The sequence below is a fragment of the Plectrocnemia conspersa genome, unplaced genomic scaffold (assembly GCF_051122295.1).
Source record: "Plectrocnemia conspersa isolate PC_06_02 unplaced genomic scaffold, ASM5112229v1 ptg000001l, whole genome shotgun sequence".
NCBI classification, from domain to species: Eukaryota; Metazoa; Arthropoda; class Insecta; order Trichoptera; family Polycentropodidae; genus Plectrocnemia; species Plectrocnemia conspersa.
The window spans coordinates 236,007-254,260 of NW_028277165.1; the positions used below are offsets into that span (position 1 = coordinate 236,007).

At 34.1% G+C, this 18,254-nt stretch overlaps 3 protein-coding genes across 10 annotated transcripts in view; 1 reads left to right on the forward strand and 2 right to left on the reverse strand.

The window, feature by feature from the left end:
- Positions 1–18,254, reverse strand: part of agt (O-6-alkylguanine-DNA alkyltransferase) — a 595,014-nt gene that overhangs the window by 27,883 nt on the left and 548,877 nt on the right. The window lies entirely within an intron of this gene.
- Positions 1,298–17,132, forward strand: LOC148238270 (ropporin-1-like protein). 8 transcript variants are annotated; one of them, XM_088191224.1, is made up of 13 exons: positions 1,333–1,348; positions 2,513–2,614; positions 2,766–3,045; positions 8,297–8,427; positions 8,484–8,647; positions 11,105–11,269; positions 11,327–11,486; positions 11,548–11,585; positions 11,649–11,721; positions 11,782–11,858; positions 16,403–16,682; positions 16,740–16,853; positions 16,910–17,132. In XM_088191224.1, the coding sequence occupies exons 4-12, from the start codon at positions 8,340–8,342 to the stop codon at positions 16,805–16,807; spliced, it is 1,113 nt and encodes a 370-aa protein (XP_088047350.1). In that variant the 5' UTR covers positions 1,333–1,348; positions 2,513–2,614; positions 2,766–3,045; positions 8,297–8,339; the 3' UTR covers positions 16,808–16,853; positions 16,910–17,132. The 8 variants fall into 8 exon arrangements, with proteins under 8 accessions (XP_088047342.1, XP_088047329.1, XP_088047359.1 ...); XM_088191216.1 differs by lacking the exons at positions 2,513–2,614; positions 2,766–3,045 and having other exon boundaries at positions 1,298–1,338; positions 8,300–8,427; positions 16,403–16,502; positions 16,576–16,682; XM_088191233.1 differs by lacking the exon at positions 16,910–17,132 and having other exon boundaries at positions 1,329–1,348; positions 16,403–16,502; positions 16,576–16,845.
- Positions 16,253–18,171, reverse strand: nau (myogenic-determination protein nautilus). Its single transcript, XM_088191269.1, has 3 exons — positions 17,809–18,171; positions 17,502–17,657; positions 16,253–17,323 (listed from the first exon to the last, which is right to left on the reverse strand). Exons 1-3 carry the CDS (start codon positions 18,115–18,117, stop codon positions 17,144–17,146), a joined length of 645 nt encoding a protein of 214 aa, XP_088047395.1. The 5' UTR covers positions 18,118–18,171; the 3' UTR covers positions 16,253–17,143.

Consider the following 18,254-nt stretch of genomic DNA (forward strand, 5'->3'; position numbering starts at 1 on the left):
TCGGACAAAGTTTTTCTCGTTAATCTTCGATTCACTTTACACCCCACTTTCGATCGTCAGAATCGTACGGCACGCTTCGATGTAAATATTGTAAGCAATTATATAACGCATGAGCTGCGATGGCAAATTCGAAACGCAAGGTGGCTCGGTAAAAATCCTCGAAGCGAATCGATAGCGAACAACAAAAACGGGCGCATGTGCGACGAATACAACGACCGAAATGACTTTTCTCCCCTTTTTATGTTTTAAAAATGTAAAACGCTCCTAATATGTTAATACCCTTCGATTCGGTTATTGATACGTGGGAATCGGCGGGACGAACAGGTGGGACTTTCGACCCCATGCGCGTAATCGAGGACGTGCGTGTGTGCGCAATATTGAAAAAACTCGCCGTAGACGACGAAGGCTTCTCACCTACGACCGTACGAAATACTACGACTCGTTTGGAATCTGACGCAACCGCTAAACGCTATTTTGTAATCTGAGACTTTTCTACGCATTCGACGGCGATAATATTAATACCTTTTATAGGTCAAAGGTTAATTTATAACGCGAAATCGTTCTATCGCTGATTTAGTTTAATTACTCGCTCGTTTATCGTCCGCTGTCAATGTTAGCAAAACATGTGTCGTTCGAATAATATCAAACTCGCCCAATTTACTTTTTCGAGGTCGTCCACATATTTATCGATTCTAACGTGAATAAACTTTCTTCGTATGTATTTATAGCATAAATCTCTTTTCAAACAAAACGATACAAACAATGCATTCACTCACCATTTCTCAATTATTTAATTAATTATCATTTAACTCGCCATTAATTCGTTAAAAATATTTTGCCATAAAGATATATAATATACGTGTCATTTTATTCTGAGTCTATATTTTGTTATAAATATATATCGGCAATTTATTTTACATATAAATTAAGTCACTTTATCTTTATGTGAAAAAAATGCAAAATTATCGTGCAGAATGTATTTCACCTAAAACTTTATTTGAGCCATCCCTTGTAAAAGCTTCCGTCATCTCATCGATCCTGAAGTTTATCTTCCGACAGTATCTGATACGACTCTAATCACCCCAGCGCAATCGAAGTCTTCTGGGTGATTTGCTGTAACTCGGTTTTCGCTTCAGTAATCGATTTTAATTACTTTACCTATGTCGTTTAATGATCACTCTTTGCAAATCAAGAAAGAACGATTATTATTTGTTATTATTTGTCTGTTTAAAGATTAATAATATAATACTAGAGAATATAAAAATACATTATTATTTATTTTACTTTTTAAGGTTTGATAACTCTAAGGGGTGTGACTTCGCAGGCAGTAAGAAACAGGTGAAAACTAGTAAGAATTTCATTTAGTTTATATTACATGTATTGTGAGTTACTATAATGGGAGTGATCGTTATTCTCCGAGCGGTGGTGGAGAAACTGGCGGAGGGATGAAGTCAGTGAAAATTTTCTCTGCTGCGGTGTTCGTATGGTGGAGTCCCTCCCAGCATTTATTTATTTATTTTATTAATTTATTTAGCTTTATAGCTAATTTTTACATCAAACAAATTTTAACTAAACTTATATATAATATATTTATAACATAAACAGAAAAAAAATTATCTCTTAATGCACGAAGGTGTTTTTTTATTCCATCTACGAAACCCGTTACAGTTTTATTTTTGAGGATTGTCCTAGGAATATTATTATATAAATTAACACCTCCGTACATAATTCTCCTAGCCGTACTCGTTTTCTTATACCTAACTATGCTTAAATTTTCTTTATTTATAGTATTAAATTTATATACATATTTATTTATTATTAATTACTTATTAAAATACTCGGGTAATATATTATTTTCTAACTTATATATAAATACTAAAACATTAATCTTGAAAATTTAACCATTCCAATCTATCAATGATGCGAGCATCCATGACCGTATGTTGTCCGCGGGCTGGCAGTGTCTGCTAGTGTTTTCGAGTGTCTGTCAATGTCTGCCTCTTCCTCGCTGGAGACCAGAAGCTTCCTGACCAATCACAATCATGCAGCGATCATCCAGTCAATCGTTGCACTCGCTTCTTAGAACAGCGTAATATTTTACAATACGCCTTTAGAAAGTGACATTTGCTCGATGGACATCTGCTAGGTCGAATTGTGCAACGGTAATATTGTGGTGATATATTGTTTCCCGTGACCGTTTCGCAACAAATAAATATTCTGTCAATGCACCAGAAAATCCTTGCGTGTTATTTATGTGATCCTTTTTTCTAGTCGTTGTGATAGCCTTTGTGTGGTCCCATTCTTTACACTATATTGTATTGTTTCTCTTAATTGTTGTTTATTAAGATCCCTCATACTTTTTTATTACAAGTTTAACCATCATGACCAAACAGATTTCCCCCATGCGTCATGATGGCAATTATGTAAATAATAATTCAACATTTAAAAAATAAAAAAAACAGATATGGTGCACACCTAAAATAAATGATCATTTACACATATTTTGTTCCAGCTTCTTATGGCTATCGCCGAAAACATCCTTGTGTTTGAAAAGCTCGTTGAGAAACTGTATGACTCGTGCAAGAGGAGCGTTCTGAACAGCGACGTAGTTAGGGTATGTGCCGCTCAGGGTGATCCTTAAAATTGCCCCCCTCCCCCCCATACATTTTTTGCAGGGTCATAAAATCAGCATTTCTTAAAATAATAAATTGGTTATTATTAAGCTCTTGTTATTCGTGGATTTATATATGTTTTAATGCATTCAGGGTTAAGAACCACACTAGATGATCCCATCGCGAATATGCCGCCACCAAGCAAGTGCCGCCCGGGGCGGCCCGCCCCCTCCTCCATAGCTACGCCACTGGTTCTGAAGCACTGACGTCCTGGCCTGACAACCGGAATAAGGGACGCAATCGCGACTCTGTAGAGAACTCTAAAGCTAGCAGACGAAAGCCGCCGAGCATTGACAGATTGTCGCCCCTTAGCAACTTTAAAAAATGCTTCATATAGTAGCTTTCTAAAAACTCAAGCAACATACTTTCATAAGTATGAGATTAATATTTTCTATTTTTTTAAGTAAATTAGTAGTTCGTTTCATAAAATCACTTTTTAACGGTAACGGCTCGGTAACGAGCGTTCCCACTGTGAACACTGCCGTGAAAAACATTTTAACAGCTGAACTCACCAACTATTCGTCATAAATCAGAAGTTTGTTGAATGCTGCTCTAAAATGTATATGAAACTCAATTTGACAATTGCGAAACGTTCATTTGAACTTGTAATATGAAATACAGTTTTCTATGATTCTAATATAATTTGTTTCGATTTTGACTCGAGTTAAATATGCATAAAGATAAAAATCCCTATCATTGTATAATTATGGTAAACTGCGGACAAATTGCCGTTTTCACCAATTACCATGATCAATTATCGCCCCAAAGCAAATATGTAATTTCCTTTCAACCCCCTGTGTTTATCGTCACGACCGTTTATTGTCCTACATTCGCATAACTTATTCCATGACGTTAACATTAAAACCCTTTTTTACTACACGCTTATATTTGTTTCTAGCATACGCAATTTTTTATTATAAAATTAGTTGTTTATATTATCTAATTGTGACACCAACTGAATTTCTTTGTACAAATTTTCAGTAACTTATACAAATGAGTCATTAGTTTTTTGTTAGTGTGCTTATTTATATTACTTAAACAAACATAGACTTACATATAATAAAACTCAGTATAGCAATTCTAGAGAGATACCTAAGATTTAAATTAGTTTTTTTGTATTCTAGTCATAGTTAATCAAAAAAATAACTACTTGTAAGAAAATCTAATAGTAATTTTAAGTATTTATTTATTTGATTGTCTAATATTTAGAATTACGGTTTACTGTACATATTTACTTTTGTGTTGTTTATAGTGCGAGTTGATTGTTTTATAAAATACGTAATCGCTTGTAAATGTTTGTAATCGGCGTGCGTAAAGTTCACGCTCGATTATACCTAGGGGTTGGTTGCGTCGAAGGGTTCGCAAAACGCCCCACGGTTAAACATTACCATTAAACTTGCGGTTTTCACATTAAATATTTACTGTTGGAATATAAATGAAAAGTGAATCTTCGAACTCGAAGTGTAAAAATGTAGAAAATTACTAGTTCGTTTTTTTCACACAAATGCAAGTGGAATTGCGTTCTAGAAAATTGCTCAGAGCGCACATGCCTCGGCGCAATCGTATTATATGCAACACGCACGTGTAAACGTTATATATAAATTAGTATTTAATAATTATTATTTACGCTCGTTAGATAATTCACATTAACAAGTTTCCAATCTATTCTCGTGGAGATTAGATAAAATCTTGGGAGAAATTTCGCTTTGAATAACGTTTTCCATAAACTGACAATTGTACAAAATCGATTCATCTAAGAGGCGAATTATTTTTATTTCATATATCAGGTCAGAGATTAGCAAAGGGTGGGTATTGAGATATTGTAAGGATCATACTATACATGTTCTTAAGCGTATATTGACCAGCTCTATAGTTTTCCAGGAAGCTTTCCAAGAAAGTGTTCTTTAAGAGTGACCGTGTATTTTCTTTATCTTTGTGTTTTTCCTAGGCGTGTTGTTTTCAATGACAATATATATATTTTGGAGGTTAAGTTGTTGATTATGGAGCGTGGTTCTGATTCAATAGTTCGGTTTTACCCATGACTTTCTTCAACTTTGAGGATTTCTTCCCCAGAACGAAATTATGGAACTACTATTAAATTACACGTTTCATAGCAGTGCCCACACCGAAAGCATTTTTTATTTTACAGTTTCAGTAGCTTTTTACCCGTTTTAAATTCATAAATAAAATGCTCTTAATTAATTTTTTTCACAAGTTCAATAGTCCAATTTTACATAAATTATATTTAATTATAATGCACTGGCAACATATTATTTATATTATTAACTTAACTGATTAAATCTTCAGCTTAAAAGTCCACTAGTGTGTCATGGTATTGAAATTTTTCTTTGGCAACTCTAGTATACGCGGAAGAACGTTTGAAGTGCAATCGAATATAATATTCAACCTCCACTTAATTCGTTGATTTGTTTACATTAGCAGCAAAGTTGAAAAACCTGACTTACGGTAATATGTTGACACAATCAGAAGCAATGCACCAATAGTTTTCTGTCCATGAATCACACATAAATGGCCTTAATTTGTCTTGAGATACATCTCTCGCTCCTGAACATATTTATTTTATATAAGATAAATTTAACGTAGCTGGATCAGGGTTGACGTGAAAAGGGAAGCAGCCGCTTTTTCGATCTTTTAAATCTAAGTTGATGCTCCTACGTAGTTTCACTCGGTGCGAGTTTGGATGAATTCTCATGGCTTCCGAGGGATAACCAGTAAAATTTCTGGATAAAAGTTAAATTTAAAAAATCAATTTATTTTCACTAAAATGCTGCAAAATTTTAAATTTTATAAATTCGAGAAACAATTGCCATTAAATTGAATCATTTGAGGATGAAACTGATAAATACTTATGTATATTTATTATTATTATTATTTAGATTTTCAAATACATCAACTAAATTCAGCTAGGATAATAAAATATTTTTACCTACCCGTAAATTCAACTCATCTCTAAGCTAAAAATTCCTTTCATCAAAAACTGCACGTGAAGTTTTTTAAAAAAAAATATGCAAATTTCTAAATATCAAAATCTATCTAATATGATTTTTAGATGTTTTTTTTTAAATATATTATATACCATGACTTATGACTTTTTAACCTTTCTAGGATTTTACAGATTCACATTTTTTTTAATTAGTCACCATTTTGTAATAATACGGCGGTTCACACTAGCTAACGATCTTAATAGAGATTGGAGATTACAATTATCTGCCATCATAAGTAATTCGAATATTGATTAGTAAGTTTATAATTTAAGTATAAAAAATCTTTCTGAATAATTGATATAAGTCACAATCTTATTTATAATTGATTCAATATAATTACGTATATATAATTAAATTTCTAAGAAAACGGGCTGTCATAAACTATATATTTATTGTAATTTAAAAATAATATTACCATTTCTTTAAATGGTTCTTAGCTTTGACTTGATTGCTCCTGCTGTGTATTATTTTAAAAAACGCAAAGTTAATATTTTGTTTTGGATAAAAACACTAAGCAGAAATAATCTATTTGGAATAAATCCAATAACTCGATAATTTGGTAAAAAATATACATAGCAAGCGTTTAGCTTTGGACTGTAATTATACGAAGGACAGATTTCGAAAGCGCTCCAACCCTGAAAAGCATCGCGTGAAAATAAAGCGCTTCGATTAGTCTCCGTTGCCCAGGGATCCGCTAGTAATAATTCGATATTTAGTTTCCGCCTACCAGTCTATTGATTTTTTGGGAACCGCTATACTCAAAATTAAAACGCAATAACATACTCATCCTGCCCTATACGTATATTATTTACGGAAGAGTCCATTTTGTACACAATACAAATCTTGAAGGAAAATGTTCCGTTAAGATTCACACAATGTGTAAATTTAAAATGGCGTCTGATAATAACGAGCATTATTTATTAGAAAAAACTTAATTTCCTTATAAAGCTATGCGATATTTATTTACATTTGTTTAACCTGTTGAAATACTTCACTTGTGAAAAGATCAGAAACAGTGTCAATACCACCAGTCTAGAAATACTGTACATACTAATGAAACACATATGTAATATGCATCTCTGCCCCCCCCCCTCTCTGCTCTTCGGCTTGACAGAGTATAAGTATATATTATTTGACCAAATTGCTCTAAACTATTTATTTATTGACTAAGTATATATTTTTACTTTAAAAAAAATTATTCCAGTTCAATGTCAGATATACAATTACTATAAGATTTTTACAAAAAAATTTAAAATTTAAAGCAGTCACTGAAAAATATATAGAGCTGGGTTACTTTTAGCAATTTCACTCTGAGAGACTCCATATTACTTTTATTTATTATTTCTTATATAGCTTTTCAGAAATCTTTGATTATGCACCCATATAATATGTCTTGTTTTAAAGTATATTTTGAAGTTTGTGTTATATTATTTAATAAAAAGGTGGAGGCAAATACCTCCATCTGCCCCCCCCCCCCCCTTCCCCCAAATAGCCTCCCTGTTTAGAATTCACGTCAAAGGCATAACAATATTATTACTTACAACAAGTGAGAATCGAATGTCTATGTAAACTGAATTTTGCTTAATATAAGAACGCAAAAAGCAATTATCCCTTATCAGAAGTCAAAAATTCACGTCAAAATCAATAAAATCGTGCCGTCGCCGTTGCACGAATACACTTTTACCAATACTCTCATATCAGAAGTATGTAGTAATATCGGTAAGGATAGCTATCATATTTTAATGTAATATCGAAGTGCAGACAAGCTATGGATCTGTCTGTTCTTGTTCCGCTTATTTTTTCCTGAATGATCAGTTGGTTTAGTTTGTATTTTCAACTCAAGAAATATAATTAGTTTTAGAACTTTCATTAGGTTAGGTTTGGGTTTGAACAGAAAATGTACGTTTCGCAACTGTTAAATTGAGTTTCATAGACATTTTAAACTAGTACTTATCAGTTAAATTATATTTTCGTTCGTAGAAATATATATCTTCTTCTATAGAAATATATATCTATTATATATGTATTTGGACTTAACTAGGGAAAATAAGACTTTAACAAAAAATACATATTTATTGTAACATTTATACCCCCCATATGACATTCGATAAAGTTAAATACATACAACAGTGCTAATCGTTCACAGGGCAAGAATGTTGTTTCTATGCGTGTGTCTGTAAGCTTATAATGATACTTTATATCTATATGCTATGTGGCTATTGTGAGTAAACTTAGGTGTTCTAACATCAATATTTAGCTTGTGTTTGTTTACATTTTTAACATATATAAACCCTTCATAAGATACAATTTAATTTTTGCTAAATATTTTTCTAGTCAGTTTAAAGATATATTGACATTCTATTTTATACACGGAAGTAATTATAAATTCTGAATGTAAAGCGAATTAAAATAAATTTATCTTTTGAACTAATAAAGTCATTCCATAATATATGTTGTAGTTATCGTTCACTCGTACAATCATGGTTCACGCTTTTTATTAAATTATCTATTTTTTGTATACAAATATTTTGATTTTTGTTTGTTGAATAATATATGATTATTTTTATGAAATCGTGTCCATCTGTGTATCGAACGTTAAATTAAATAGCTCTCGCCCAGTAGGTCGTTGCCTAGTAACCGTCGTCGACATCACAAGAAGACCATGAGGCAGCTGAGCGAAATTGTGTGCAGCGGCGGCCAGCTGTACGTGCCCCCCTCTTTTCCGCATGTGCTCAAGCTCTACGCCAAGGGTGAGTTCTACTGTCCCTATCCCGCTTCTAGAATAACATTCTATGAACTGTCTCAGCTGCGATCAGAACTCAGCCCTACGACTTGCTGGTATGGTCCGCGTCCTACTTCAGGGCCCTAGCCGACGGGAGGAGACCTCCGGCGAAGGTGCGCTTAGAGTACCCTCTGCTCAAGACGGAGAGAGGTCTAACGCAGGGATACATCAAACTCATCGTCCAACAGGCAAGTTTTCAATTCCCAACACAGCGCCGTTTACAAAAACCTGCCTCGTTCTGAGTATCGATTTGCTCTACTGATAATTTCATACGTCACGGTTTTTTATTAAACAACATCTACTAGCAAATTTTTATCTTAATCATATCACATTATGTCATTAATAATTACGCTTCTTCGAATAGGCATGCGCCTACTTCCATTATGGTTCATAAATACAGGAACATACTTTACTTCATTGGTTTCGACAAAAGAAATGTCTTTTCTTTATGTAGTATGTAAAAGTTTCCTATACAACTTATGTTATTATATTTATTTTAGAGACCAACAGTATCTAAATTTTACAATACTGACTTTGAAATCTGTTTTTAATAAATGCAAAATCTCATATTTTTGTTACATGTTTTTGTATCCGTCGATTGTTATAGTAAGAATCGGAACACGGATTATTTTTGGTTCTAATTATGCTTCATAACTTTGTTGTAATTCTAGCAACAAAGACATGTAAAGTTATGTTGAAACCTAATGTTGAATTTAATGTTTAAATAACAGCATACGTGTAAAGCTATTCCTTTATTTTATGCACTGCATGTTTTTTGTATTGCTGTAAATAAAATGTTTATAGAGCAAGGCCATACGTATCTTCTATTGAATCACTGATCTGTTTAAATACCATAGAATTGATGTCTCTTCTTAAATTGCAGAATAGTTAACTTTAGTACTTTAATGTTTTGTATTAAGATTCTATCCATTGATTTTGTGGTAAATTTACTGACGTATAAAATAATATGAACCTTTATCAGTATCTTTAAATCTAGCCTTATGAATAAAATTCCATATTTTGTGTATAAATTTCAATGTTGAATAATATAATATTCGACCTAAATCTATTTTTTTTAATAAATAGCATGAGATACTTAGAAATGGAACTAAACTGATACTTTTTAGTAACATTTGCTGTTTTATACAATGTTTAAATTAACTGTAACATTAGAACAATATATACACATGCATTCTCTTAGTAAATACAACTCCAATTTACTTTAGAATGAAATAAAGGACTAGCTTAACATATTTTTAATAATTTATATGAAAGTGGACATATATATAAATATATACAGCTTACAGTCAATAGATGTCACTATGCACCACCTAGCTCTATTTTATTTTCATTTTTTATCTGTGAGTTCTTTGAAAACCAAATTTATAATAATCGATCGGTATTTTAATTATTTAATAATTACTAATTCTGATCTTTCAAACATAATAGAAATTCCATATAGGATTTTAAACAAAGTCTTTAATGTTTTCGTCACCAACTTATACCACTAGTCTATCATATTAGTACATACATATGTATACGTAAAACTTAAACTACGCTCTATAAATATCAATAATGTTTTTATTTAAAAAAATAATGTTCAGAGTAGTAATGTCTTCAGAATAACTGCTCAGTTAAAATGTCAAAACAAACATTACTTCACCGTTCTTAACCAAATAATATAACTAGAAATATCTCTTATGAAGTTATATCTACATATATCATATAATAGGATCACTATTATGTTTTATTAATATATTTCTATCAATCATTATTAATAAGGGTAGAATTAGAACTGAGACATAAAAAAATGCTAAGAAATTAATTTATGACAAACTCATAATTTCATGCGCTCTATAAGTATTGATGTTTTTATATTTTATTAAATAATGTTTCGGGAATGTCTTTGGAATGGTCCATCAGTCTAAACGTTCACGTCTCTTCTCGAGGGTGTGTATTACCTAACATTTTTGTAACAGGGAACAACAAGCTTATAAAATGACCGATGCCGATAAAACAGTATAGCTCGAGAAGTGTCTCTTCAAAGTTACGTGTATTACAATATCTTGCAATATAACTTTTATCATTACATTTCCTCTATAATGTTCAAAAACAATACATATGTTTGTATATGATGTTGAGATTTATACAAGCAAATTAACAGTACTGATTTTTAACTAATGTAATACTACAATTAGGCTTTATTTCTTTATATCCATCAATATTTGTTATCGCATGATTGTTTAAGAAACATATAATTTAATCTTAATATGCTCTCCTTGTTTAAATTGTGGAATTAAGAGTAGTCATAACAATATTTTAATAGTTAGATCATTTTAGATTTACTTAGTTATTGATGACATATATGAAAACTTCTCTTTTAACTTCATTGTTTATCACAATAAATTATGTTTAAGAGCAATATACATAAGTTTTGTCTTCATAATGATAGATTAAAGCAACATAGAATTGAAACAAAGTATTCTTTAAAATAATATAATTAGAAATGTCTTTTAAAAATCTTGCTAAGCGTTTTAAGTAATAGTTTTTTAGAAGTTCCATCTAGCGGTCAAAATTATAACTTTTTTTAGAGACATCCATTGTGAGATTTTAAAGCGGCACTTGTTAAAACCTCAAACGATCAGTTCGCAGGTAAAGAAGCTACAATGGAAGACGTGCGCAGACAATGGAAGAGCATTTGCTTAGACGAATACGAGTTTGATCAGATCTCGTGCCTCGCCGGAATGTACCGCCCGGTTGATTTTGTCTTCTATAAATTTGTGGCGACGGCGGCCGGATTCGTCACAAAGGTTAGTCTCGCATACCTTAAAAACCCATACCGCAACAATACCCTTAATTTGTTTTAGAGCCTCACTCAAACGATGATCGCACTGTGCGAGTTGTACACGGAAGAGCCCGACGGAGGCAGCGCAGCTATACCGTCTCGTCTCTTTGTCGATATGTACGCGTTCCTCGCAGCCGTCGAAGCTTCTAGAGAGCACAGGTTCTTGAACGGGCAGCTCTGGGGTGAGAATCTCGACTCATAACTATACTGTCGTATCTCATTTCTAACATTTGTTTCTTTTAGATTCTAGAGAAGACAATGAATCTACGCAAACACAAACAGTAAACATAAAATCAAGTAAGTATACATTGAGGGTGTGTTATATAAATATATATGTCATTTAGGTAAGCGTGGATTCGGGCGTAGTGGAGTCTTCCAAGGGAGTGACTAGCGACGATACGACGGATGCTCGTCAAGGTCCGTTTATTTTATATTAGCGTCTCAATTAGAGCTAACTGTATGAAACTGTTTTTATAGAATCTACAACAGACGATAATAAAATTGCTACAAACACCGATTCGTCCTCCGATGAACAAAATATAACGAAACAGCAGGTATCGATTTCGTTTATAATCACTTCTGTATTTGATAATGTATGAAGAATTACTTTATTTACTTCTATATAATTAGTTTTTCATTTGAAAACTTATACAGCATCCTGATAGATTACTGGAGTAAAAAAGATATACTTAAGTAGTCCATCAATGATAAATATATGCAAAACATTCCACAAAATTTTATCATTATTGTGTAAACATTGTGATTGTAGTATTATTGTTAACATTTTTTTCTAAAGGTCACGAAAGTTATATTTATTTTGTTTAAATTAGTGCGTTTTAATTAGATTAATACTGATTAGGCTGGAAATTATGTTACAGAATATTATATTATCTAGATATATAGAAAAAAATTGCCCATTGAGTAAATTTATTTAAAACAATATTTTCGCAACAGAGACGATAACCTAATTTATATAATATAAGATCGCCGGATAATCTGATATAGGATCTTATTATTTAATTTATTTTTATTTTTATTATAGCTGATTATTATTTTTTGATTTTGGCCAGTGCTTTTGAAAGTCGTCTCGGTCAATTCAGCGTAGCTCCGCTTGGTGCGAGTTATTCAAAGTCAGAAACGAACTTAGAGATAGTTCTAAGGTAGTTTTGATGGAAGTAATAAAGTTTGGCGGCTCTCTGGATTATATAACATCGAGGAATGGAAGGAGGACGATGACTCTTTCAGTTTCCGACCAGATGATTCGGAGCAAAATTGAATCTTTGTTAATGTCTAATACATATTTTATTAAACTTTTGCGGATGTAAGCATATGGTATTATTTCGTGATGGCGTAAATCTGGCCACACACGTCATTTGTGGGGGGGTATTTGCTATTTATTGTTCCATAGTTTGTCTGCACTTTGATATTATATTATGTTTTAAAAATATGATAACTATCCTACGGATTACTATATTACTACGGACTTCTGATTATTGGTCAAAGTATATGCAAACCGAATTTTGGTCAATAGGATACGGAGCGTTGCAGTGGGAACGCAATATGGTACTGATCGTTCCCACTGACACGGCGCCTACGGGACGACATTTTTTTGCCCCCCTCTTCCCTCCTTGAATTTGTCCAGAAAAATGCATATTATCTTATAAATTTTAATAAAATCAAATTATTAAAAAAATTAAAAAATTACCCCCCCTCCCCCCGCAGAAAATAAATTTAAATGACGTCCCTGTGGCAACAGCCATTAAAATGTGATTTGGGGATGTACGCTATCTGCTCGGCGACGGTATCCGGGGCTCACCGTTTTTATTATTAAGTATGGTCCGAGTCTTTTCTTATCTGGTTTCTGCACAATCGTGAAACACCTTACTCCATCTGTTCAACATTTTCAATATTGATCTTATGACTGATTTAGAGACGTTTTAGAGCTAGAAATAAATAAAAAATATAAATATATATGCTTCAGGAAACGATGAAGCAATAGAGATGGCATCTAAGTGAAACGGTGAATCAGATTAGCAGAGAGAATTTTAAAAACTTAATTTAGATGAGTTTGTTACCCTCTTAACACAGACAGTATAAATATTCACAAGCAATAGATGTTAGATTAAAAATCTTATAATATATAATAGATAAAATGTCATAAGTATCTATATTAAAGTCGTGGATTTAAATACCATTAATTTTAATATTTTTTTTCATTTCAATTCCGATCGAGCTCATCAGATTTGTTTTTCCTAAATTTTCCTAATCCCATGGAAAAATATCGGGGTGATTAATTTTAGCCGAGCTAGGTAGCTACGCGATGCATAATAAAGATTTACGACATCGTCGCTAGATGGCTTTTAATATAATTCCAATTACCTAATATATCTAATAAATACGTTGTTCTCCATCCCCTAGTAAGCTTACTGTGTTACTAATTATGATATATAATTCGCCTACTACTTTTACTACCACTACCACAATTATATTTATCTAGCACTGTATTCAATTTTCATATATGTATATAACTTAAATTGACAATTTTCTTTAAATAACATGTCATGTTACGAAAAAATGCAAAAAATAGCGCTGCGCGGCCAAATATAGATATGCGCTTATAAAAAAATTCGGTAAAGGCAAAATTAGTTAGATTTCTGTAAAAAGATGTATTAAAAAAGTATTTTATTTTAATTTCTAACATAGAACATTTTTGGGCTCTGCTTTTTTGCAGTTTTTGAAGATACAATAACTGTCGTAGTTTTAACAATGTCAATATCAAATTTTTTCTTGATATTTATTTAGTCTGAAACAGACTGATTGTATCGGTATCAGGAAATTTCGCCGATGCAATTCACTGACAGAAAGTTCACTGACCGGTAAAGTTATCGAATGGAAAATTCACCGACGTGCAATTCGTCGAACGGAAAGTTCACCGATTCTACACTTGCTTGTCGATGATTTATTTATTACCATTAAACGGCAGATAACGTATTTAAAATAAAAGAAGGAAAGGATAGTTAAAACACTGAGGAATAAGTCATAATAATAATATGACAGTTAAAGCACTGAGATAAATAGTTGCCAAATATATGAAAATAAGAGAACTGAAATGCATAAAATCATTTTGATTGTAGCCTGTGTTTTTTTTAAATATGAACCATATTTCACCTTTTATAATTTTATAGTTACCAAATTCTGAAAAAATTATGGCTGCTTCAATGCACATAGTCGAAACTACTTTAAATCTGACTTTCATAAGTAAATATGTACGCATAATGCATTTCAATAGTTGGAAATAAATTTTCCTATATATTTTTTTAAGCATTGACTGTCTTATCAATAAATAATAGTTGTCCTACCCCATGGTATGAAAATCATCTCTAGATCATCTGACCTACAAGATAATTGACTGTCACTCAAGCATTCACCTGCCTTCGTCAGATATAGTGGACGATGTAGTGACCCAAACAAGTTAAATTTGCTTTTGTCTCAGAAGATTATACTCTTCCAGTTCGATTCAAACAATTTTTTGTCCCAAATTAATCGTTGCAAATGCATTTTCTTCGATAAAAACAGTTTTTTCACAGCCATCCTTGCGTACAAACCAGATTCTCAAAGTATACGACGTACAGTTTCTACGCTTATTCATTTCCAATAGCTTCAATGAACTCTTTTATTACATCCACTGCACTTTTAAATGGTTTTGTAAACAAATCCGTTTCTTTGTTTTCCTGAGCCTTTCTTCCTTTGTAAGGATATGGAGTCCTCAAATTTTTTTAGCACAGTTGAATAACTGCATCCTACTTTGCTTTCAATATAACGAAAACTGAATTTTTCGTTAGCCAGATCAAAATTTCCGATATATTCGATGTTGTCAATTGTTGTACTTTTGATATGTTGAACACAAAATCATTTAAAACGATGTAAACACTTCAAAACCCGGTCGTAAACTGTCGAAATAATGAAAAGAAGGAATCTTGCACATCAAAAAATAAAAATATTCCAAAAAACATTAGCCCTTGGAAAAAAATATAACTACTTTTGTCCCTTTTCTTGGGACAATAGTAATTATATTTTTATTTATAAAATAATTGTACATAGTATTTCCCATTGTTTTTAATACTTTAAATTGTGAAGATTATAAAAAAATATTCTTTTGGTTTCTTTAGAAAGTGCATGGTTATTGGGATCATATATTTTCTTACCTTAATAACAACTAGAAAAGTAACACTATTTTTTGAGAAATTAATCATAGGCGATCAATTGTACAATTGGTAAACTTTCCGTTTGACGAATTGTGAGTCGGTGAAATTTTTATATTATATAGACATTAAACTTTTCCTAAAATATAAACCATGTAAATATCAGGGTTTGCCTAATAATCCGCCATCTTATTTCAAAATGACGACTATAAATAAAAATAAAATATGTTACAGAGAACAGTAAAAAATAAAAAATGAACGTTTATATTAGAAATTTAAATAAAATAAAATAAATATATATTTTTTTATTTTTTTTAACACCATTCTTCCAAAATGACGTCTATTCAAAAATAAAATAAAAATACTAGCAATGTAATGAAGGGTTACAATTTATACTATTATAGATATTTAAATAAAATTAAAAAAATATTTTTTGTACACATAATATAGAAATCTACCGAATTCTTATATAAATTAATATATTATCATGTATTTGCGAGGAAAATGGGGGGGGGGGGGAATTAATATTTTTTTTATTTGTATGTGTTGTATGTATTAAGTATAACCAATAGTAAAATAGTGTCACAACAACAAGAATTTTATCGAAAAAACTTATTATTATATTATTTATTAATTTATTAATTGTCTCTGTAGCGAACAGCGTGTTGCACTGTGCCATGAATAGTAGAAATTATACCGTATTTTTAAATATTTTAGTATTCTTAGAATAGAGTAAAACTTTGATGAATTGTAAAAACAATATATTTTTTCATAATTAAAAAGAAATATTCTCGTTCACATTTTGTTAAATCGACTTAGAGCTAAAATCGCATTAAATCTTTCGCATTAGAAAAATAGTCTTTATCGTACTTATGTCACTATTTCGAAATTGTCAGTCTTCCGAGACCACCGACGACGACAACAAGAGCATGGAGAACATAGTCAAATCTCTGGACAACTTGACGGAAAAATCGCAAAACATGCACCACAAAGCGGGTTCGTTCCTCTTTGAGATTGCGGATTCGACTCGGCGGAGATTATTTCAATTAATCGGACGATCGTTTTTTAGAGATGTGCATACAAGATTTGCAAAAAGTCAGCGAAGACTTCGTCGAAGCGGAGGGCGAAGCGAACAGAATCGAGAGATTGAGTTCGCGCGATTCTCAAGGCGTAGAGGTATAGTAGTGAATATCGATTGAAATAACTCGGAATTGATTATGTTGGATATTTTAGGTAGACCCGAAGTCCAAAGGCGTGGTGAATCCGGTCATCAAGGGGCTGTTCGACAACGTCACCGATAAGATGGGGTCGCTAAAGTTTTTCGCGGGTGCGATCGAGACTTCTAAGGTGAGCTCGCGATTAAAGAAACGCGACGTTCTCGGAGTAATTTTTGGTCAATTCAGGCGATCGTCGTTCCGCCGATTTCCGGCATCGGCCCCGTCGTGGACAAGAAAGTCAGCGAAACCTTCGTCAGCTACGTGCGCGAGAAGGCCTCCGGACAGCGCGACACTTTCATGCCGAGGAACATCAGGCACTACCTCTGCCCTCCGCTGCAGAAGCTATAGCGCACTTCACTTTTCACTCGACTGTCTTTGATTACTCTTTGAATAAATGTCTGTCTGCGTCTTTCCAGCGTTTCATTTAGTGTCTTCCTTCGGCCTGCGCGACTTGCGATCGTCCAGGCTGTCGACTATGAGGCTGAGGCAGTCGAGGCTGGAGCCCCCCGAGGGCGGATAGGCCGCCGTCGTCAGGCTGCCGTAGAGTGGCGGGCGCGGGGCGTCGGGCTGCGGCCGCCTTTCTCTCTCCTCCGTCTCCCTCTGCAACGGGTACGAATCTCGGGATAGATCGCTCGAATCGGAAATAGCCGACCCTCTCTAATTAAAGTGGCGCTCGGACGATAGATAACCTGGCGCCGCTCCAAGCGTCAAAGTTCGACTCGCGACGCTATTTCGGAGTCGGGCCGTTTATTTTCCGTCCGAGCGCGAATCTTCGCACCGGTCGCTTCGCCCTCTGATGGACTCCGGCGCCGTGCAGCACCTCCTCCAGCCCCTCGATGTACTCGATGGCGTTCCTCAGGATCTCCACCTTGGGCAGCCGCTGATTGGGGTTGGAGCACGTGCGCTTCTTCAGAGTCTCGAACGCCTCGTTCACCTGCGAAAGAAAGGGAAGAGACGCGCTAATCCCGAGGGTTATTTCGGGACGATCGAACGTGACGTTCCCGAGAGATCTGGCGACGCGCTATTTACGACGGTCGCATAAATCCGTTTTGTTTTGACTGGCGCGTCCTGTCGCCGAAGGGTACCTTTCGGAGTCTTCTCCTCTCGCGCAGAGTGGCCGCCTTCCGCCTGTCCACCGTCGCGTTCTTCCTCTTGCAGGCCTTGCACGCCCACGCCAGGCACTTCCGACCCTCGGCGAAGCAGCCTCCGTCTTCCGAGGAGTAGGCCTCGGTCGCAGAAAAGGGTGCCAACACGTGGGGCACCCGCTCCTCCGAGGAGTCGTCCTCGTCGGAAGACGCCTCGTCGTCGTCGTCCCTCTCGAGCTTCGTCCCGCCGCGGGTCTTCCTCTCCCGCGACGATCTGTCCCGAGGGAAAGACGCGAGTCTCGGCCCCATGTCTCGACTCGCTCCCGACGGACGTCTATCCGCGCCCGCGCGATCTTCCTCTCTATATATACTGCGCTCGCAGTCTCCGATTTGATTATCCCGCCGTTTACGCAGATGAATTGATGCAGATACGGGCGAGGGCGGGG

Excerpts from the sequence above, each read along its gene's own strand:
- LOC148238270 (XM_088191203.1), top strand. The coding sequence starts at position 8,340 with ATGAGGCAGCTGAGCGAAATTGTGTGCAGCGGCGGCCAGCTGTACGTG. Across the intron at positions 8,428-8,483 it reads GCTCAAGCTCTACGCCAAGG|CTGCGATCAGAACTCAGCCC; the intron begins GTGAGTTCTACT and ends GAACTGTCTCAG. Across the intron at positions 16,503-16,575 it reads AAACATGCACCACAAAGCGG|AGATGTGCATACAAGATTTG; the intron begins GTTCGTTCCTCT and ends ATCGTTTTTTAG.
- nau (XM_088191269.1), bottom strand. The coding sequence starts at position 18,117 with ATGGGGCCGAGACTCGCGTCTTTCCCTCGGGACAGATCGTCGCGGGAG. Across the intron at positions 17,658-17,808 it reads AGAGGAGAAGACTCCGAAAG|GTGAACGAGGCGTTCGAGAC; the intron begins GTACCCTTCGGC and ends TTTCTTTCGCAG. Across the intron at positions 17,324-17,501 it reads ATCAGAGGGCGAAGCGACCG|AGGGAGACGGAGGAGAGAGA; the intron begins GTGCGAAGATTC and ends TACCCGTTGCAG.